Raw genomic sequence first — 22,364 nt, forward strand, 5'->3', positions numbered from 1 at the left:
TGACATTTCATTAAAATCAGATCGTGTAATTTTGAGGCTATTAGTTTTCCTCCCATAGAACTTCTATGCAGATAATCCATACAGGTAATTCAGTATTACTTACACCCCTCTGAGCCTCATCATTAATATATATGAACTTGTTATATGTGTGTGTGCACCTGTGCGCATGCATGGTAGTACCTGTGTGTATGGGTGAAGTACTTTCAAACTTTATAAGGCTTGTTATATTTTTAAAAATACATATATTTTTATGTGTTGTGTTTTTCCCTGAAGTAGTTAGCTTATAACACTAAACAAAAATTGTAAAATTTTTATTATTTTCTGTTTTAATAGTCCATTTGTTTTACTGCTTTTGGAAGGTAATTATTGTTTTTAAAAAAGAACAAGCATTGTTTTACAAGTACAAGTAAATATACATTGAATATCATGGTCATTAGTTCTTTGCACATTATTAGCTTTAGCTTATAGGTTCTAATAAAAGAGCTTAGCAGCATTTTAAAATTTTTGTTTTTAGAATTTTATGTGCTTATTCAAATATAGTAAACTTAATCATAAGAAAACCAAGTAACCACTGAACTTTGAGAACACAACCGAAATGCTAACTTAGTATTATTTGAGCCGGTGACCTAAAATTTGTACAGTGATACATGAATATTTTGTCAATTATTAGAATTTAGCCCAAACTTAAAAATTAATGATAGATCAGAACTTTTCTCTAAAAAGAGCATTTGACCCCATAATCATATTTAGCAATTATAAAAAACCTTTTATTTAGATTTCATCGATAAATTGAAGTAGCATTCCACCATTTGTATCAATCTTTTTGTAGTTTTTCCCCTCAAAAGATACCCCAATAGATGTAAACATGACCAACCCTTACATTGTTTTCAAATATCAGCAGAGCAAGCAGTTCAGAAATAAGAGAAATAAAAGGAAGAATTTAATTTTAGTTGGCAGACCTTTAATGACTATAGAAATTCAGAGAAGTACAGCACTGATGAAAAGCTGATCCCATATTGTGGAGCTACTGTCTGACAACGCTCCTATCTGCTTTCTGCCGGGTCTCACAAACTCCTGTCCCTTTCCAGGCTGGATTGATGTCACCTGGGATGCTGGTGGCTCAAACTCTTACCGTATGGGCGCAGAAGGAAAATTTGACCTCAAGCTTGCACCAGGGTACGACCCTGATACAGTGGCATCACCCAAACCTGTTTCATCCACTGTTTCAGGCACAACGCAATCATGGAGCAGCTTGGTGAAAAACAACTGTCCCGACAAGACATCTGCTGCTGCAGGCTCCTCAAGTAGAAAAGGAAGCAGCAGTTCTGTGTGTAGCGTGGCCAGTAGCAGCGACATCAGCTTGGGTTCGACCAAAACGGAACGGAGATCAGAAATTGTAATGGAACACAGTATAGTTTCAGGAGCTGATGTCCATGAACCAATTGTTGTTCTTTCATCTGCTGAAAACGTCCCTCAAACAGAAGTAGGGTCATCTTCCAGTGCAAGCACCAGCACCTTAACAGCGGAAACGGGAAGTGAAAACGCTGAAAGAAAGTTAGGCCCCGATAGTTCTGTTCGCACTCCTGGGGAGTCTAGTGCAATATCCATGGGAATTGTTAGTGTTAGTTCTCCTGATGTTAGTTCAGTGTCTGAGTTAACTAATAAAGAAGCAGCTTCACAACGGCCCCTTAGCTCTTCAGCAAGTAACAGACTGTCAGTGAGTTCTTTGCTGGCTGCTGGGGCCCCTATGAGCTCTAGTGCAAGTGTACCTAATCTGTCCTCAAGAGAAACATCTAGCTTGGAGAGTTTTGTAAGGAGAGTGGCAAACATAGCACGGACTAATGCCACGAACAACATGAATCTAAGCCGAAGCAGCAGTGATAACAACACTAATACTTTGGGGAGGAATGTGATGAGCACAGCAAGTAAGTGAGCTTTTCCTTATGGAACCCATCGTTTTTCCACTCGGAGGGATGCAAAGTAGGGTTTCTTGTTCAGTGGGTTCTGGCTGCAGTCTTTAACTAGATCATTAACCATGTTACATACAACTACGTCAGATTTAGCACTTCAGGAATATGAGATTAAGTTCTATGGAATCATGATCTCTTAAGAATTCAAATCAGGTATGATAAAGAACCTCTTAATTGGAAAGGATAAAACAGTAACACACTTCTATTTTCCACTCTTCTATGATAAATTGTTAAGTTCAGCTGCATGAGGAAATAGATAACTATTAAATATTGTCATAGTCAACTGAAATCAGAGCATCACACTGGTTTAACTTTTCCTTAGGTCCTAAATTGATATTAGCTTCTGGAAGGTATTTAATTCTCACTTAAGCTAATGGGTAATTCCTTTGGAAAATATCATTGGGAATTAGTTCATTGCCTGTTTCACTTTTTAAAAAAGCAGGGCTTAATTTTTTGAAAAATAACAGTGCTATAAAAACAAGGATTCTTAGTTGGATTTCAGTTGGGTTCCCAAAGTTGTTGCTTTTTAGCCTTTTAATAGTGTTTGATGATCTCATTCTTTTACTCTAAATACGAAACCTAGTTTTTCTTAGGTTTATACGATCCTACCACCAGTCATCCTGATTTGCTTCATTTTTATCTTTAGCTTCTCCTCTTATGGGTGCTCAGAGTTTCCCCAATTTGACTACACCTGGTACTACATCAACAGTGACAATGTCAACATCCAGTGTGACTAGCAGCAGCAATGTGGCCACAGCAACAACAGTCCTATCAGTTGGTCAGTCCTTAAGTAATACTTTAACTACTAGCCTCACATCCACCTCCAGTGAGAGTGACACAGGTCAGGAAGCTGAATATTCTTTGTATGGTAAGTGATAGTTTAAAATATTTAGGTATTTGTAAAGTGATGCTTTACCATGTTTTCCTGCTATGTGGTTTTTAACTGTCAATTAGAAAATAATTATCAGCTCCTATTAAAGATACGTCATCTTCATATAAGAAGAAAAAACTCAGCGTGTGGGGGACTATTAAATTATCTGATCATAAGCAGACATCTAGGAACTTTTGTGTCTTCCTTTTCTACTCTGTGCACACTAATGACATTTTATTGGAAGAATCCTAATAACAAAGATATTTGACACTTTTATCAGAGAAGAATAGAAGTGTAAGAGATTAATAAGCTTTGTAAAGTTATATTCTTTGTATACTATAATGTAAGAGGAAAAACACTCCCCATGTGTCTCCTCTATATTCTCAACACTATTCACAGAATGCTTCACTGCTGGCACCACTGACTGGCAAATGTTTGTGAATTTTTCCCACATCAAGCAGTTTTCAGACACCAGGTGGGTGTCATACAGTTTAACTTAGTTACTCAATTATGGCACTCTTACTACCTGGAGATAAAGTCACATCCCATAAGTAAAGGCCTCAGTTCTATGATACTATCTCCCCACCCCTTCAGATGCTAATTGAAAGTCATCTGTGTTACAGACTGGCTATAAATTGGTGGCTTCCATGACCCTTTCTTCTTGTTCAATTAAGTTGCTAGAATTGCTCACAGGACTCAGGAAAACATTTTATTTACTAGATTTTAGTTAGCCTTTACTTAGAAAAAGGATATAACTTGGAAACATCCAAATGGAAGAGATGTGTAGGGTGAGGTCTGGAAGGTCCCAAGCACAGGAGTTTGTCCTTTTGGAGTTTGGGGACCCTACCAACCTGGAAGCCCTACAGGCTTCATGACTTAAGCACAGTTGATTAAATTATTAGCCGTTGGTGATTAAACTCTGTGTGTGGCCCCTCTTCTTTCCCCAAAAAGGAGTTATCTTTCCAGATAGCTCCTTTCTCTTTTTTTCTTTTCTTTTCTTTTCTTCTTTTCTTTTCTTTCTTTTCTTTACCTTTTCTTTTTTCTTTTTTTTCTTTTCTATTTTATTTTATTTCTTTCTTTCTTTCATTCATTCATTCATTCATTCATTCATTCATTCATTCATGGGAGACACAGAGAGAGGCAGAGAGAGACACATGCAGAGGAGAAGCAGGTTCCAGGCAGGAAGCCTGATGTGGGACTCAATCCCGGGACTCCAAGCTCATGCCCTGGGCCAAAGGCAGACACTCAACCGCTGAGCCACCCAAGCGTCCCCAGATAGCTCCTTTCACTCAGTACATTGTGAAATTATCTTCACATTGTTTGATGGATTTCTACGGTGCTTGACTATGTGATCATTATTTAACAAATTCTCCATTTTGGACATTTAAGTTATACCTTTTCATTACCACAAACATTGTTATGAATTATATTTTTGTATATTTCCTTAAGGTACATTTTTTAAAAGAAGTAATTGCTGAATTGCCTTTCAAAAACGTTGCGCTTCCATCATTATTATAGAATATCCTTTACTATGCATACATACATACATACATACATCCTTGATGCCACTGCCTGTTCTTTTTAAAAATTCAATTTGTTGGGATCCCTGGGTGGCGCAGCGGTTTGGCGCCTGCCTTTGGCCCAGGGCGTGATCCTGGAGACCTGGGATCGAATCCCACGTCGGGCTCCTGGTGCGTGGAGCCTGCCTTTCCCTCTGCCTGTGTCTCTGCCTCTCTCTCTCTCTCTCTCTCTCTCTGTGACTATCATAAATAAATTAAAAAAAAAAATAAAAAAAATAAAAATTCAATTTGTTAATTTCAAATACAAGAACATTTATATGAAGATATATGTATGTACATATATATATATATATATATTTATATGTTTTTAAAGATTTTATTTATTTGAGAGAGAGAGAGCGTGAGCTGGGGGAATGGCAGAGGGATAGGGAGAGGCAGACTCCCTGCTGAGCAGGGAGCCTGATGCGAGGTTTAGTCCCAGGGTCCTGGGATCATGACCTGAACTGAAGGCAGACGCTTAACCAACTGAACCACCCAGGTGCTTCTGAAGATGTATTTTAAGTACTATTTTATGTAAATCCTAACTTTAATGTATTTTCTTTTTTTTCTCTAAAGTGTCCTTTCCTATTCCAAGCCAAAAATTGGATCTGGCGTTCTGTGGTTTTAGGAGATTGATTATATTTCTCTGTGTCTACCTTGTCTGTTAAATATGTGTGTAGCAAAATGATGATGACGACAAAATAATGTAAATCCATTGAATAAGCTGTATTCTATTCTGGTTTTTCTCATGGAGCCCCTCTGCCCCTCCCTACTGATTTGTTACGTGTTAATTTCCAGCTTTATTGATCATGTGAAAGTTAAAAAGGTTGTGGGTATGCTAGTGGGAAAGAATATTAAGGAGTTAGGGCTACCGGTTGCCTTTTAAAAACTATTGTTAGATGATTGCAATTTCCTTTTTTACATTTCTAAAACTGGAGGATTCTTTAAGGGTGCTGCTGTGAAGGATCAGAGTAACATCTGTCTTATAAAATAATTTCTCTATATGCGGACTTTTACTATGTTAGGTTTTGAGGGATGTGATTCTGTGATATAGTCAAATCTATGAAATAAGGAACTATTTAAATGTTCTTACACTCAATAAAGAGAAGATGATAAGTAAAAAAAAAAAAGCCTTTGACTTCAGTGAATTACAACATGAGAGATGAAATTTCATTATCTAAAGTCAAAATTAAAAAAAAAAGTCAAAATTTCCTTTGAAAGTAAGCCAAAAGCGGAATTGATTTTGTGTGTGTGTGTGTACACTACCACATCATGTTCTTGAGCCACCACTCCTAAATTGCAGGATGGCATCTTACATGTGTTAGAGGTAACATATTTTATCAAATTTAAGATGTCATTAATTATAATTATTTTATGTCACTAAGGAAAAAATGTTGCCAATTTAGCCATGACTTGCCATTGCGTATAAGACACACTCTGATTCCAGAATATTAAAGTCTTTAAAAAAAAAATACATACCTTAGAAACTAATTGAATATACTATCAGGCCTCTTTGTTCTACTAGCTGTCCATAAAAGGTATTGAATTTTAGTCCTGTGTAATTATTACTGTATTTGGTTCAGAGATTTGCAGATAAAAGATTCTACCAAGTAATTATAAATTGTCTTCTGAATGTTCTTTTGGAATATAGAGTATGTATGTCTTTTTATCCACAGAAGGTTTTTTTCTTTCCTATCCAGTAAAACCTTCTCCTGTTTTAGTCCCATTATTACTTTTCGTTTTCTGTTCTTGTACAGAATAGCTTGTCAGTATCTTCATTATGTGGGATTGTGTTTATCTGACACACATTTCTTTGGGGAAAGAGGGAATATGGATAATATGACAGATGGTACATACATTACTCCATAGTAAACAGGCAGTGTCCTTAAGTAGTTGTTACCATTAACCTGCCAGGTCACATAGCTAAACCTAGTCTCTCTGATTGACTTTATTCATTCTGTCTTTTCCCTTATGCGATCTTTTATAGTTTATATATTCTTTTGTTAGTTGTTTTTGGTTTTGCTTTGGGGGGGGGCGGAGGAAAAGAGTGAGAAAGAATCTTCATGCCCCACATGGAGCCCAACATGGGACCTACTGAAATCATGACCTGAGCCAAAATTAAGAGTCTGATGCTTAATTGAGCCACCCAGGCACCCCTCTTTTTACTTTTTAAATGCCTCTCTCCCCTGTAAGCTCCATGGGGGCTCAGACCATGTCTGTTTTGTTTACGGCTATATATAACTGGTGCCTAACACAGTTCTTGGCACATAGGTACTCAGTAAATATTCGTTGACAAAATGAATGACTCCTGAGTGTTCTTTTCACACCATGTTATGCTTCCTATGGTTTATGCAGACAGTGATGATAGGATTGTTATTTTTATACCTAGCCCTTATTGTTGATGGTTTATATTATGATTTTGTAGACTTGGATTTAGTTTATGGTTATCCTTTATCTTGTGTTGTTTTCTACCATGCTTGTGACCAACATTACTCATTTTGTGTTTGTGGTGGTGGAAGAAGGGTGGCGTCACTCTGTGTAGTCTTGAATTTTACCTTTGTTTTGTAAAAGCAGTATGTGGTTACCTTGTAATGCTTTATTGTGTTGAGAGTAAGAGTGTTGGTTTTATTTCCTAGATTTCCTGGATAGCTGCCGTGCCAGTACTCTATTAGCTGAGCTAGATGATGATGAAGACTTGCCTGAGCCAGATGAGGAAGATGATGAGAATGAAGATGACAATCAAGAGGACCAAGAATACGAGGAGGTTATGGTAGAGAGAGTGTCTCCCATTCTCTTAACTAACATAAGATGTTAAAAATTGAAATGAAGAGAGGAAAAGCAAAGTCCTGGTTAAGCTTTGAAATGGGGAAATACAGCACAGTTAGGAAAACGTGGTCAATTAAGAAAAGTATTTTTAAAATTTATTTTTTTTTTAATTTTTATTTATTTTATGATAGTCACAGAGAGAGAGAGAGAAAGAGGCAGAGACATAGGCAGAGGGAGAAGCAGGCTCCATGCACCGGGAGCCCGATGTGGGATTCGATCCAGGGTCTCCAGAATCGCGCCCTGGGCCAAAGGCAGGCGCCAAACTGCTGCGCCACCCAGGGATCCCAAGAAAAGTATTTTTAATCTGAACATTTGTGATTCTCCTTTAAGAGAAAATAAATTAAAAAAAATAAATTGGTTCTATTTGGAAAATACTAAAATATCACATGCTGATGTTTTGAGAGGTTTAAAAGTGTAAAGAACTCACTGATCCTAAAGAATATAATTTCATGGTTCTTACACAATAATTAAACTGTTTTTGTACATGCTGTCATTGCGGGCAGTATCTCTATATTATTACATCTGTCTTTACAGCTATGAGGTAGAGCCATAGAAAAAATAATGTGTCCACATTAATCAATCGATTAAGTACAAAAGTGGGTACCCAAGCTTAGAAGGTATGATCCAGAACTCTTAATGTTTAACTACTCTGATTGTCTTCAGACTGAACTTTCGCCTGAGAATAACCTTTATTGTAACTTGTATATTTTTTATTTCTCTTTATAAAATGTTACTAGATTTTTTAAAATTTCCTAAGTTGGTTTTTAATGGGGTGAAGGACTCCTAAGGTATACTCCTAAGTATATCTTAACTTTAAAACAGATATTACCATAGCATATGTCTTGTGAAGGTCAGTAAATGATGCATGGTGAATATATAAAGCATTCAGTTTATAAGGTTTCTGAAGGTGGCTAATGAACATGAAGTATTTTAATGATAGTTCTGATAATAGGGTTTGATAGTTTCAGGTTTGAGCAAAATGGGGAGATATATATATATATGTGTGTATATATATGTATATATATATATTTGAGATATATATCAAATAATTAGACATGTCTCTTCACGTTTTCTTATTTCAGATTCTGAGACGTCCATCCCTGCAGCGTCGAGCTGGCTCTCGCTCTGACGTAACACACCACGCTGTCACCTCACAGCTACCACAAGTTCCTGCTGGAGCAGGGAGCCGACCTATTGGGGAACAGGTAATATCTTAATGTTTATCTTCCCTACAGTGTGTTTTTCCTCCTCTCACAGTAAAGCATCAACCAAAATGCCTAGAAATATATAGGGGTTAAGGTTGGGATGGGAAACTACCTGATCGAGTTAACAAAAAGAAATTACTCTTACTGCTTGGGTTCTGTATTCAAGAAAGAGTCCATAATTGCTCTGGCATAAGGCATAAAGCTGTTTCTTACTTGAAAGCCCATTATCTTGGCCCTTGGATAACAGTGAACATTTATTAAAATGATTAATTACTGTTATCCAAGATTTACAGTTTTCAGTAATAGTAGTGGAGATAATACTAGTCTACTAGCTTAACATTTACTGATCATTAATTCAGTTAATTAACCATTAATTAAATCCTAGCCATTATTTTTAATACTTTACATGTATTAGCTAATTCAATCCTTTTCAACAACCTTTTAAGAGTTATTATTAGCCCTAATTTTCAGATGAAGTGACCTTGCTAAAGGTTACACAGAAGTTTTGGATCTAGGACTAAAACCCAAACATTCTGGCTATACAGCTATCATATGTCCATTTGATTTATTACACAGGTTAATTTTAATTAAGTGTTCAAAATATGAGGGTTATGTGTGTGCATACAAGTACATACATAATTGTTATTTATTACATCAGACATTTAATAAAGTTCGTTGATCTCTTTTTTTTATTGATAGTAAAAGTGAAGGAGAGAAGAAAATATCACTTTTAAAAACTTTCATTATGGAAATTTTCAGACCTGCCGGAAATAGAATAATGCAGTGAATCCCCGGAGTCCATCATCTGACTGTAATAGTTACCAACACTTGTCAAACAAGAGGATTTATTTTGCCCCAGTTACTTAAAACAACTTCTAAACACTATATTTTGTATGTAATTCAGTATGTAATAAAATTTATTTATGCTTTTAGAAAAGCAACTTATTTAAAAATAATTATAAGTTCATAGGTTCACAGGAAGTTGGCAAGATAGTAGAGCAGTCTTGTGCCCTTTGCCCAATTTCTTCCAATGGTTATGCCTTACCTAACAACAGTCAAAATCAGGAAATTAACATTGGGACAGTGAATGTATATGGTTCTTTGTCGTTTTATTGTGCGTGGATTAGTGTAGCCACCACTAAGGTGGTAAGCTTAAATCATTAAGAAATGTATGTGCCCATCCATACACGTTTATGTTGGCTCATTTTGTGCATAAGAAATATGGCTAAATAAGGAAGTGTAATAGCTATATAAAGAAGTATTTAACATATGTTATTTTAAAGATAGCACATCACTTTTGCAATAATGAAAAGTTTTATCTTTATTTGTATGTGGAATTGTAACAGGAAGAAGAGGAGTATGAAACAAAAGGAGGACGTCGGAGAACGTGGGATGATGATTATGTGCTCAAGCGGCAGTTTTCTGCTTTGGTTCCTGCTTTTGATCCTAGACCTGGTCGTACTAATGTCCAGCAGACAACTGATCTAGAGATTCCACCCCCAGGTACTGTGTATTTTAGTTTTGTGATTTAATTTGAACAGATACTGGGATGCCTGGGTGGCTCAGTGGTTGAGCAGGTATCTGCCTTTGGCTCAGGGTGTGATCCCTGGTCTGGGGATCGAGTCCTGCATAGGGCTGCCTGTGGGGAGCCTGCTTCTCCCTCTGCCTGTGTCTCTGCCTCTCTCTGTGTGTCTTTCATGAATAAATAAATAAAATCTTTAATAATAATTTGAACAGATAGCAAATCAGATAGTTGTATGTAATTAGGAAAGGAAGTGGCTACTTATATATGCAGGTTATAATAAACATTTTCAGGAGAAAAACCTAAATACCAGCCACAAGTCCTTAAAAAAAATGCAGACTGTTTTTAAAGAAGCAAATTAGAGTGCTTTAAAAACACTGTGTTTTGTATTTGTTTTATTTTAAAGGAAGGCTCATTTAAAGATAGATAATTTGTATTCTGTATTCTACTGGATCAGAATTGCTATGGATTGTTCCTATTCTACTTTGACAGTGGAAAATTGTATAGTAGTTTGATTTATGGTCTCCAATTAGCCTGGTAATAACTCTTTTTCTTACAACTCTTTTTTGGTTGTAGTAGCACACTAATGATCTCCCAAAGGTGTGTAGGTCCTAACCTCCACAGTCTGTGAATAGGTTACCTTAACATGACAAAAGAGATTTTGCAGATGAGATTAAATCAAGGATTTTGAGATGGGAGAATTATCCTGGATCAGCCTGGTAGGCCCAGTGTAATCACTAGTGTTCCGTAAAAGGAATACCAGAGGGGGGCGCCTGAGTGGCGCAGTTGGTTGAGCATCAGACTCTGTTTCAGCTCAGGTCATGATCTTGGGGTCATAACAATGAGAGCCCTGAGTCAGACTCTGCTCAGGGTGGAGTCTGTTTGAGACTCTGTCTCCCTTTCCCTTGGCCCTTCCCTCTCTGCACTCAGGGTCTCTCTCTCCTAAAATAAGTAAATAAATCTTAAAAAAAAAAAAAAAAAAAAAAGTTTAAGAGGAACACAAGAGGATCTGAGACTGAGAAGGAGATTTGACAACAGGAAGTAGAGATCACAGTGATGAGGGGCCATGAACTGTGGAATATGGGCAGCCTCTAGATGCTAGAAAAGGCAAGTAAATTCTTTCTTGGAGCATCCAGAAGGAGCAAAGCCCTGCCATCCTATTTAAGATTTCTCACTTCTGGAACTGGTTGTTTTAAACCAACCAGTTTATGATAATTTGTTAGAACAGCAATAGGATGCTAATATACTGAGCAAATCATTTAATTTATGTAAACCTGAATTTTCTCATCTCTTACATGGAGAAAATAATCGTTTCTGTTCAATGAAGTAGTTAAAAGTTTTAAATGAGGTAAAAAAAATACAAAGTCCTTAGCATGGTATCTAATATATGCCTCAATAATTGTCAGCTATAGTAATTGGTATATTATCTTTAAGGAAGACTTAAATGTTGATTAGTGTGGAATGTGTTTTTTACTTGATAGAATGCTGTCTGTTAAATAAGGAAGTAGGTGTGCTTCATAGTATGATGTTCTGTGGTGAGGTTGCATATAGGCTGAATCAAGGTCTTTCAAGAGCCTTTAAAAATAAAAATCTATGGTAGGGAATATAAATAGGTAAAAGTTTTCTATAGTGCTCTTTGGCAATGTATTTATTACTACTAGAAATCTATACTAAAGAAATATTGTCTCTGCACCCAGATTTATATACATTGATGACTACAGAAGTATTATTTATATCATCAGAAAAGTGGAAATGACCTTCATTTTGTATCATAGGGATATGGTTCGGTTAACATTTAATGGAATGTCATGCAGTGAATAAAGTAATACTTTAGAAGATTATATTGTGATATGAGGAAAAAATTCCTGAGTTAATGAAAAAAAAAAGGGTACACCACCAAAAACACTATATACCTAATTGTGTGTGTGTGTGTGTGTGTTTGTATGTTTACCTCACAATCCACTTATTCAGGGTGAGCAAAAGATTGATAATTCATTGACCAGAGTCTGTGGTTTTCTCTGGATGTAGAATTATGAATAATTTTAGTGTTCTCATTTATTTATAAGTCTAAAATGTTTCTGAAATATTCATACTGTTAGCACATGTTTTCTTAAAATGAGAGATCCTTATCAAATTCATAAATTCTGCTTTAGTGCTAGGTCTTTAAGTAGCCTAGATGTATTCTTTCCATTTTTAAACAAATAGTTGAGGCCAGGAGTCTTGTAAGGAGCTGACGTCTTTAGTTAATATATATAACAGAATAATATAATACTATAACAGAAGAATTTAACAGAAGAATATACAGAAGAAATAACAGAATATAACAAGAATTTAGATTGCATGTAGCTTTGTCTCCCAGTGCAGTGTTCTTTATGGAGTGCTTGTTAAAGTGTGATTGTTTTTGATGTCTTCCATATTTTTAGGAACGCCTCATTCAGAGCTCTTAGAAGAAGTGGAATGCACTCCATCACCTCGATTAGCCCTCACTTTGAAAGTAACAGGTCTTGGAACAACTCGTGAAGTTGAATTACCACTCACTAATTTCAGATCAACCATTTTTTACTATGTACAAAAATTGCTTCAATTGTCCTGTAATGGCAATGTGAAATCAGATAAACTTAGGCGTATTTGGGAGCCAACATACACGTAAGAGATTTTAATTTAATGTTTTAAGTAGATATTTTCGTGATACATGGGCCAAGAAGCATTGTATTTCTGTATTTTTTACTGTAGAAGCAAAATATTCGGTTCTTATTCTCTTGATTTACAACACTGGATAAGAGCATTTCTGACTCATGATGTAGATTGGTTTACGGTTTCAACTGGAAGTAACTTTAGAAATAAACTAGACTAGTATCTTACGTAATAATTGTTGAACTCTTTGGGATTGTATATGAAGTACTAAATATTTTCTATTATTTGTTTTGGGACTTGCGAGTTAAGCCTACCCCTCTTTGTTCATTCATTCATTAGACAATTAATAATCACCTTGGGCACATTTAACATTTTGGTGCCTCATTCTGTTAATCTAAAATGAGAGTGGTTGTGAGGAATCATTGAATTAATATATGTAAAGTGTTTTCAGTATCATCTGGGTGCTTACTATTACTTATAATAATAATTATTTAATTAATTTAATATAATTTAATATAAATAAAATTTTAATCATCCTTCTGTAAATTTTACTTTTATTTTTCTGATGTTCTCTTAACATCATTGATAATTTTATATAATGTCTAATAAAGTGATCTAGATCCTTTTGAGATAGAACAGAAGGCTTATCATGGTATTCTCCCCACCTTGTTCAGTTTTTATTGGAATTTCAAATTTGATCTCCACTGCCTAATGTGAACATAAGGGCTCCTGGTCCTTGTATTCGTATCCTTTTTTTCCATTCAGACACATTAGCAAACCATTTCTCATCTCTTTTTATTTTTATAAGGATAAATGAAAGCTGTAACACATGATATAGTGTATTGCTTCATATCTTTAAAAGTTCTAGGTTTGATGTGTACATTCTTTGCAATTACCCTAAATTTATAAATAATAACTTTTTTAGGAATATGATTTCTGCTACTTTCCCTTGTGTTTAACAAACTGATTTTTTAAAAAAAATATTGTCCCTGGGTTTAATGTTTAAGCATGTGGCTAATGAATGACATCATATTTTTTAAAGACTTAAAGCCTTATTGGAAATAACCACAAATCATTTGATTTATGAATTAATGAGAATAATATCTTCATATTTAGAATCATGTACAGAGAAATGAAGGATTCTGACAAAGAGAAGGAAAATGGAAAAATGGTAAGTTATATTTAAATGGATCTTCTTGAAATAAAAGGGAAAAGATAAAAACTAATACTTTTAATTGAACGTTTGAGGGGAAAAAAAATCACTAACATGGAACTCTTTAGATGAGGTTAAGTGCATGATTTTAAAGCTCCCCTATATAATGCATGTGAAACAGCATAGACTTTTAATCAGGAAAGGCCAACATTTGGTTTTTCCTATTGTAGGGTTGTTGGTCTATAGAGCATGTGGAACAGTACCTTGGCACTGATGAATTACCAAAGAATGACTTGATAACCTACCTGCAGAAGAATGCAGACGCCGCTTTCCTGCGCCACTGGAAATTAACTGGCACTAATAAAAGTATTAGGAAAAACAGAAATTGTTCTCAGCTCATAGCTGCATATAAGGTATATATTGGCATCAAAACACAATTGGGAATGGCTTTGTGCTTTGTTTGCAGCTTTTAAAGAGTCATAAGAAAAAAGAGGTTCATTGGGACATGTTTAAAAAATGAAGTTAAATTAACATTGTTAATATGCCAAGTACTAAAAATTTCAAATATGATTTGTGGTATTGGATCTAAGTACATTGTTTTAACTGTGGCTTTTGGTGGGTTATAGTTTATAACTATAGTTATAGTTATATTTGGGAATTCTATTGGTTTAGAACACATTGATTTTCAACTTGAGTAATAATTGTTTTTATTTTAAAGGCAGTTCTTTGAAAAATTTAGGCATTTTCAAATACAGGATGATACATTGCTTTTCTCAAAAATGTGATTAATGGATAGTTTTACTAATTGTTTCCATAGGATTTTTGTGAGCATGGAACAAAGTCTGGATTAAACCAGGGGGCCATTTCTACTCTTCAAAGTAGTGATATTCTTAATTTGGCAAAAGAACAGCCTCAGGCCAAAGCTGGCAATGGACAGAATTCTTGTGGAGTAGAAGATGTCCTTCAGCTTCTGCGTATTCTCTATATAGTTGCAAGTGATCCTTATTCAAGAATATCCCAAGAAGGTCTGTAAGAATCTTTGTTTCATTTCTGTAGCATTTTAAAAAGGAAATTAGTTTATATTTGTATTAATTTTATTAATTTTACAGAAGGTGATGAGCAGCCTCAGTTTACTTTTCCACCAGATGAATTCACTAGCAAAAAAATCACAACAAAAATTTTGCAGCAGATTGAGGTAATAAAATCACATAGTCGAACTCTTTAGTCTGTAACTTTTGGACTTTCAAAGTATTTTCTCTTGTTCCTTTTCTCTTTCCCACCATTTCTACTGTTAATCTCTGATTCACTGATGTAGGCCATGTGGCCCACTGCATTAATTTCTTTAATTACTTTTAAGAACTGACTCCTTTTTAAATAACTGCCTGAAGACATTGTTATTTGTTAATTTGTAGGAACCGCTGGCCTTGGCAAGTGGAGCTCTACCAGACTGGTGTGAACAGTTAACCAGCAAGTGTCCTTTTCTAATACCATTTGAAACTAGACAGCTTTATTTCACGTGTACAGCATTTGGTGCATCAAGGTAGGAAGTTTGCGTTTTTATATTTTTTAATGTTATATAAGCTCAAAATGTACAAATATACTTTGTCAAGACTGATAGAAGGAATATATTATCCTGTTTTCTTATGAAGAGTTGTCAGTGTTTAAACATTTTTTTGTTTCCAGTTGGATATATGCACTTCTACAGTTGACCCTTAAACAGTGGTGTTGAGGTTAGGGACACCAACCCTCCTCCCTGCAAAGTTGAAAATTATATTTAAAGATTTTATTTGAGAGAGAGGGAACACAAGCAGGAGGGGGAACAGCAGGCTGAGGGAGAGGGAGAGGCAGGTTCCCCACTAAGCAAGGAGCTCAATGCAAGACTTAATCTCAGGATCCTGAGATCATGACCTGAGCTGAAGGCAGATGCTTAACCAACTGAGTCACCCAGATGCCTTGAAAATCATACTTAAAAAGTGTATAGCTTTTGGTTCCCAAAAACTTTACTAATAGCCTCCTACTGACTGGAAGTCTTACTGATAGCATAAATAGTCAGTTAACATGTATTTTGTATGTTATGTGTATTATATACTGTATTCTTTCAATGAAATAAGCTAGAGAAAAGAAAATTTAAAAAAAAAAAGATTTTATTTATTCATGAGAGATACAGAGAGAGAGGCAAAGACACAGGCAGAGAGAGAAGCAATCTCCATGCAGGGAGCCCAATGTGGAACTCTATCCTAGAACTCCAGGATCTTGCCCTGAGCCAAAAGCAGACGCTCAACCGCCGAGCCACCCAGGCATCCCAAGAAAGAAAATGTTAAGAAAATCACAAGGAAGGAAGAAGAAAATTTATAGTACTACATTTATTTTAAAAATCCTCAAAAAAAAAAAAAATAAAAAGTAAAAAATCCCACATATACATAGATCCATGTAGGTCATGTTTGTTATTCAAGGGTCAATTGTATTACATTTTTTATCAGCATTTATTGTACAATTTCTTTTTTTCTTTTTCGAAGGTTGAAGGGGAAGGGGCAGAGGGAGGAGACAGAATCTCGAGCAGGCTCCATGCCTAGCGCAGAGCCCGACCTCACAACCCTGAGACCGTGATCTTAGCTGAAATCAAGAGTCAGACACTTAAGTGACTAAGCCATCCTGGTGCCCCTACTGTATAGTTTCTTAAGCAGCTTACATAAAGTATTAGTTGCTGATATTCCTGGGAATTTCAGATAAACTGCTTGTAGATATATTTGATAACATTGAAACTTTCCTTCCTTCTGGCCATCATTTTTTCTTATTGTCTTCTGACATACTACGTATTTTACTTATTTTTTCTGTCTCCTTCCAGTAGATGAAAGTTTCATGAGGGCAGGAATTTCTGGCAGTTTTGTTCACTGATCTAGCTGTAGTTCCTAAAGCATTGCACATTGTAGGTATTCAGTAAATATTTTTTGAATGATGGAATAGCCACAGTACTTTCAAAGTTGATGTAAAAAAATTAATAATTTAAAATGGAGCTGTTGGCTTCACTTTTAAGTTATGCTATTTACAAATCATTTGTACATATGGAACTATAGGCCTGTTGTCATAAATGGCATTGGTTATGGTTTCTGTTATAGATAAGGAAATTCTCAGAGTACATAGCTGATTGACCTGAGATTACCAAAAAATTACAACACATGTGAGAGCAAATTTTTCATCATCTTATTCATAGTTCAGGATTCTTTCTCCCACCCTTGATGGATTAGGTTAGCTCTGCGTTATCCAAAAGAAAATATTTTTTTAATATTTTATTTTTTAAAAGATTTTATTTATTTTAGAGTTGAGGGGAGAGAGAGAGAGAGAGGGAGAACAAGCAAGCAGGGAGAGGAACAGAGAGAGAGAGATAAGAAAACTATGTGCTCAGCACAGAGCCCCAAGTGGGGCTCGATCCCACAACCCCAAGATCATGACCTGAGCCAAAATCAAGAGTTGGACGCTTAACCAGCTGAGCCACCCAGACACCCCTAAAGATTTTATTTTTAAGTAGTCTCTACATACAACATGGCTCAAACTGTGAGACCAAGAGTCTCATGCTCTACCAACTGAGCCAACCACCTGCCCCAAAAGAAAATATTTTAAAATCAATTGCATTTTAATGATGGCTTTCAGTTTGTATCATAGTAACAAAGATAGCTTGACCATTTTTTAGTTTCTCTGATAGTTAAGAAATATTCATTTATATTTTTTATGTATCATAAATTTGTCTATTTTTTAATTGAAGTATAGTTGACATACCATGTTACATTAATGGCAGGTGTACAACAGGGATTCAGCAACTCTGTACATTATGCTATGCTCACTATTGTAGCAACTATATGTCAACTATACAGTGTTATTATAATACTACTGATTGTATTCCTGATGCTCTTCCTTTCATCCGAAGTTTGTATATATTTTTATATTTGTATATATTTTTATGTTATGTGGGATTGGGACCATGGACCTTTATTTTGATCTGTTAATTACTAAAGTAAGGAAAATTTAGACCTAAGTATTTTCTTAATTTGTTTAGGAAAATAATAAAGGGGTTTATATGTTTTAAGAGAGGAAGCAATAATTTATGCAATAAAATAATTTACTAATTTTATCACTTAATACTATTTAAAAGAATAGTGAAATCTTTGAATTATGTTCCTGGGTTAGTAGCACATTCAAACTATTACTGAGTGTTGGGATCCCTGGGTGGCGCAGCGGTTTGGCGCCTGCCTTTGACCCAGGGCGCGATCCTGGAGACCCAGGATCGAGTCCCACGTCGGGCTCCTGGTGCATGGAGCCTGCTTCTCCCTCTGCCTACGTCTCTGCCTCTCTCTCTCTCTGTGTGTGTGTGTGACTATCATAAAAAATAAAAAAAAATAAAAAAAAATAAAAAAAAATAAAAAAACAAACTATTACTGAGTGTTACAACTACATAAATATTTTTCTGTTTTAGAGCAATAGTGTGGTTACAAAACCGACGTGAAGCCACTGTGGAAAGAACAAGAACCACCAGTAGTGTAAGGCGAGATGATCCTGGAGAGTTTCGAGTGGGTCGTCTCAAGCATGAAAGAGTAAAAGTTCCACGTGGTGAATCACTGATGGAATGGGCTGAAAACGTCATGCAAATTCATGCAGACCGGAAATCAGTTCTTGAGGTACCTCGCATATAATTTCTTTTAGTGTGTACAAATGACAGAAAACCAGCAAACCTGCATGTTCAACAACATTCAACCTGCATTAGATAGAAATGAAAAACGGAGAAGGATTTCTCTACCCTCTATGCAAGGCCTTTCCCCCGATAGAACATGTTTTATAAGAGGATGTCAGCTTACTTCTTCAGAGAGGTCAGGATCTTGTGGTTTGATGGGCAGCAAAGAGTATCTCTATCCTTGAGGTGAGAAAGTGCTTGGCCTTTTTGAAGGACATTATTCCTTTCTTAAAGCCAGAACCAAATAATAGCACTCATTAAGGATTCTTTTTGATACTCTATTTATTTTTTTTAAAGATTTTATTTATTTATTCATGAGAGACAGAGGCAGAGACTAGGCAGAGGGAAAAGCAGGTTCCTCTCAGGGAGCCTGATGTGGGACTCAATCCCAGACCCTGGGATTTGGCCCTGAGCCAAAGGCAGATGCTCAACTGCTGAGCCACCCAGGCATCCCTCTTTTTGATACTCTAAATTCTACTTTTATATTAAGCTATGCTATTAGATATCTGCAGTTTTGGAGCACACTGTTTTGTTATATTGTTAAACTGTACTTGGCACTATATCTTTGGCCTGTATTGAGAGCTATTACAGCAAATGATAGTATAAAATTTAATATATTTACTGTAGAGATGTTATTGTAGGCATTGTCCATTATATCATATATATCCATTATTCCTTATAGGCACAATGGAACAAATCTGTCTCCTGTCATAAATGTGAACCAGCTGCTTAGTTTATCTTTTTGATCAGAGACTGATCATGACAAATATGGTGTATCTCTAGAAAATATATAAGACTTAGGGTTTTCACTTTAAACTCTCTTTACCAATAATAATAATAATAATAATAATAATCTCTGCCTTCATCGTATTCTTCTTACCCATATATTCCCCTAACTAGATAAACCTCAATTATTTATTATTTTTTTTTACCATGCATTAAGTCATTTGTGGAATATGTAGAATATGGATAAAAAGCTTTATTTTTTTTAATTTTATTTATTTTTTAATTTTTTTTTTATAAAAAGCTTTAAAGTGACTACCTAAAGTCAGGAATAAGTGGAAGAGTTTGGGTTTTAAACGTGTTATATAGACATACATACAAATCTGTATGCCGTCTTTTCCTCAAGCAAATGATGTAACCTTTTTATCTAAAATTTGGTTTCCTTTGGTGTAAAGAGATGAAAATCTATTTTGTAGGATTGGTGTGAGAAATAAATCAATGTATTAACAATGCTTACCACGGTGTTTAAATATGTAATGGTATACAACAAATATACTCTTTAGAAAAACTAGAATAAAACTTGTGTGTTTACAAATGTGTTGTTTATAATATTCTGCTGTTGTAAGAAAAAGATGTATTACTTGGCAAAAATGAGATCATTTGAGAAAAAATTTTTAAGCTCAATTTTCCCCACATTTGTTTATATTTTAGGTTGAATTTTTAGGAGAGGAAGGAACTGGTTTGGGCCCTACATTAGAGTTTTATGCTCTGGTGGCAGCAGAATTCCAGAGAACTGATTTGGGAGCTTGGCTTTGTGATGATAACTTTCCAGATGATGAATCTCGTCATGTAAGATTTATTTCCCATTTTGTGATTATTTGTGATTCTGCTTTTCGTAGTAAGAATAGGTTATGCTTTCAGAATTTAAGCCAAGTTTTCTGAGTTTATTTTTTAAAGATTTCATTTATTTGAGAGAGAGCACAAACAAAGGGAAAGGTAGAGGGAGAGGGAGCAGGAGACTCCCCACTGAGTGGGGAGCTGGACATGGGGCTCCCTCCCAGGACAGACATTTAACTGATTGAGCCACCTAGGAGTTCCTCTGACTCTCTTATTATTATTACTGATTATTCTTGATGCTCCTAAAAGGGTTTTAAAGGATAAAATTCAGTCACCAAAAACTATTTAATAAAAGGGAGTATATATATAAATACTTTAAGATAACTAAATTGATGAAGATGTTTAATATTTATGCATCTTTTATCTAATTTTATTTATATTTCTCCCTCTAAAAATTAGGTTGATCTTGGAGGTGGATTGAAACCTCCTGGATACTATGTGCAGAGATCGTGTGGACTGTTCACAGCACCATTTCCGCAAGACAGTGATGAGCTTGAAAGGATCACGAAACTCTTTCATTTCCTTGGAATTTTCTTGGCCAAATGCATTCAAGACAATAGACTTGTGGACTTACCTATTTCTAAGCCTTTCTTTAAACTTATGTGCATGGGTGATATTAAAAGCAATATGAGTAAATTAATTTATGAGTCACGAGGTGATAGAGACTTACATTGTACTGAAAGTCAGTCTGAAGCTTCTACAGAAGAAGGTCATGATTCACTTTCAGTAGGAAGCTTTGAAGAGGATTCAAAATCAGAGTTTATTCTAGATCCCCCCAAACCAAAACCCCCAGCTTGGTTTAATGGAATTTTAACTTGGGAAGACTTTGAACTAGTAAACCCACACAGAGCCAGATTTTTAAAAGAAATTAAAGACCTTGCAGTCAAGAGGCGTCAGATTTTAAGCAACAAAGGTCTTTCTGAAGATGAGAAGAACACGAAATTACAAGAACTAGTGCTAAAGAATCCATCAGGTTCTGGGCCTCCACTTAGCATAGAGGATTTAGGGTAAGTTTTATATGTATATGTTCATCAACCTAATGGATGAATAAATTTTAAAGTTTTTGTTTCTTTGTACCCACTAATGTGCAATGTATAAGTTAAATAGTCTGTTAAGAACAATAATATGCTGGGGGAAATAGTACCGATTTGAATCTTTGAATAGTTCATATTATAAAGACCACACTCAGAATACCAGAACATAATGCTTTAATCATTAGATCTCTGGAAGATTATCTGATTTATTGAATGATTAATGTATATATCTTATGAAAGTCCAAACCCAAAAATATTTTTGAGAAATCATGGCTAGTTAATACATGTAGTATACTTGGCAAAGCTTAAAATAGTGTGCTTTATATGTAGGCCTTATGCCCAATGGCTTAGCCAACCAAATGCTACACATCTTATAATAAAATTCTGTTAATTTGTATACATGTAATGATTATACTCTTAGTATGTTTTACTGTGATTTTGGGTTGACTAAGTCTTGTTTTCTTCTTTCTTTCTTGTTATGTTGAGAAGTTTTGTTTGATAAGTTATTATATATTGAAGGCTTGATTTGAGGGTAGGGACAGAGGGTGAATAACTTTAGCAAAGCAATAGATTCTTCTTGAAAAAAAAAAAGTAAAGATGTTGCTGCTGTAATTTTTTGCAAAAACCCTTACTTTATTAATTGTGTGCCCTAAGGGGGAAGCACAATATGGAAAGGTGGTGGTTTCGTGCAATCGTTGCAAAGACAGGTTTGGTAACAGTTGGCCTAATAGTTTTTGTGCAGAGTTTTTGCATTCAAAAGGCCTCATACTTAACATCTGAGCTGGTGTACTGTTTTTGTTGGAAGGGTGCAGGGGTGGGCTGTGGGGGAGGCAGGAGATTCATAGTTTTAAACATCAATGGTAGCTAAATGTTCATCCAATCCTTTTTGTCTTCCTAGTTTAAATTTCCAGTTTTGCCCTTCCTCAAGAATATATGGTTTTACAGCTGTGGATCTCAAGCCAAGTGGGGAAGATGAGGTAATAAAAATTTTGGTTTTGATATAGTTGTAAGCTCAGAACATCCTCTTACTGAGGCCAGTTGTAGTAGGTGCTGCTGAAATATTCCTAGATATTAACAATAATGTTGGCTAATTTTCCTTTGTAGATGATAACAATGGATAATGCAGAAGAGTATGTGGATTTGATGTTTGACTTTTGTATGCATACGGGTATTCAGAAACAGATGGAAGCCTTTAGAGGTAATTTTTAGGGCTCTTTACCTTATTAATCATTCTTTTACTTTGAGAC

The 22,364-nt window shown here is 35.3% G+C and overlaps 2 protein-coding genes across 6 annotated transcripts in view; one reads left to right on the forward strand and one right to left on the reverse strand.

The window, feature by feature from the left end:
- The window catches only part of HECTD1 (HECT domain E3 ubiquitin protein ligase 1), a 92,965-nt gene that overhangs the window by 65,345 nt on the left and 5,256 nt on the right, over positions 1-22,364 (forward strand). The window contains exons 25-40 of one of the 5 annotated variants that reach the window (XM_055309213.1): positions 1,089-1,925; positions 2,617-2,838; positions 7,037-7,170; positions 8,309-8,431; positions 9,778-9,934; positions 12,377-12,599; positions 13,704-13,758; positions 13,971-14,153; positions 14,558-14,765; positions 14,850-14,935; positions 15,153-15,280; positions 18,209-18,410; positions 19,898-20,035; positions 20,483-21,090; positions 22,016-22,094; positions 22,222-22,315. In XM_055309213.1, the coding sequence (XP_055165188.1) occupies positions 1,089-1,925; positions 2,617-2,838; positions 7,037-7,170; positions 8,309-8,431; positions 9,778-9,934; positions 12,377-12,599; positions 13,704-13,758; positions 13,971-14,153; positions 14,558-14,765; positions 14,850-14,935; positions 15,153-15,280; positions 18,209-18,410; positions 19,898-20,035; positions 20,483-21,090; positions 22,016-22,094; positions 22,222-22,315 (3,477 nt within the window). The remainder of the gene's footprint in view (positions 1-1,088; positions 1,926-2,616; positions 2,839-7,036; positions 7,171-8,308; positions 8,432-9,777; positions 9,935-12,376; positions 12,600-13,703; positions 13,759-13,970; positions 14,154-14,557; positions 14,766-14,849; positions 14,936-15,152; positions 15,281-18,208; positions 18,411-19,897; positions 20,036-20,482; positions 21,091-22,015; positions 22,095-22,221; positions 22,316-22,364) is intronic. The other 4 variants (XM_055309214.1, XM_055309215.1, XM_055309216.1 and 1 more) reach the window with 4 other exon arrangements.
- AP4S1 (adaptor related protein complex 4 subunit sigma 1) overlaps positions 14,772-22,364 on the reverse strand; it is a 67,902-nt gene continuing 60,309 nt past the window's right edge. The window contains exon 6 of the mRNA XM_055309228.1: positions 14,772-14,790. The gene's annotated coding sequence lies outside the window, so the exon portion shown is untranslated. The remainder of the gene's footprint in view (positions 14,791-22,364) is intronic.

This window comes from Nyctereutes procyonoides, unplaced genomic scaffold (assembly GCF_905146905.1).
Source record: "Nyctereutes procyonoides isolate TBG_1078 unplaced genomic scaffold, NYPRO_anot_genome, whole genome shotgun sequence".
Taxonomy (NCBI): Eukaryota; Metazoa; Chordata; class Mammalia; order Carnivora; family Canidae; genus Nyctereutes; species Nyctereutes procyonoides.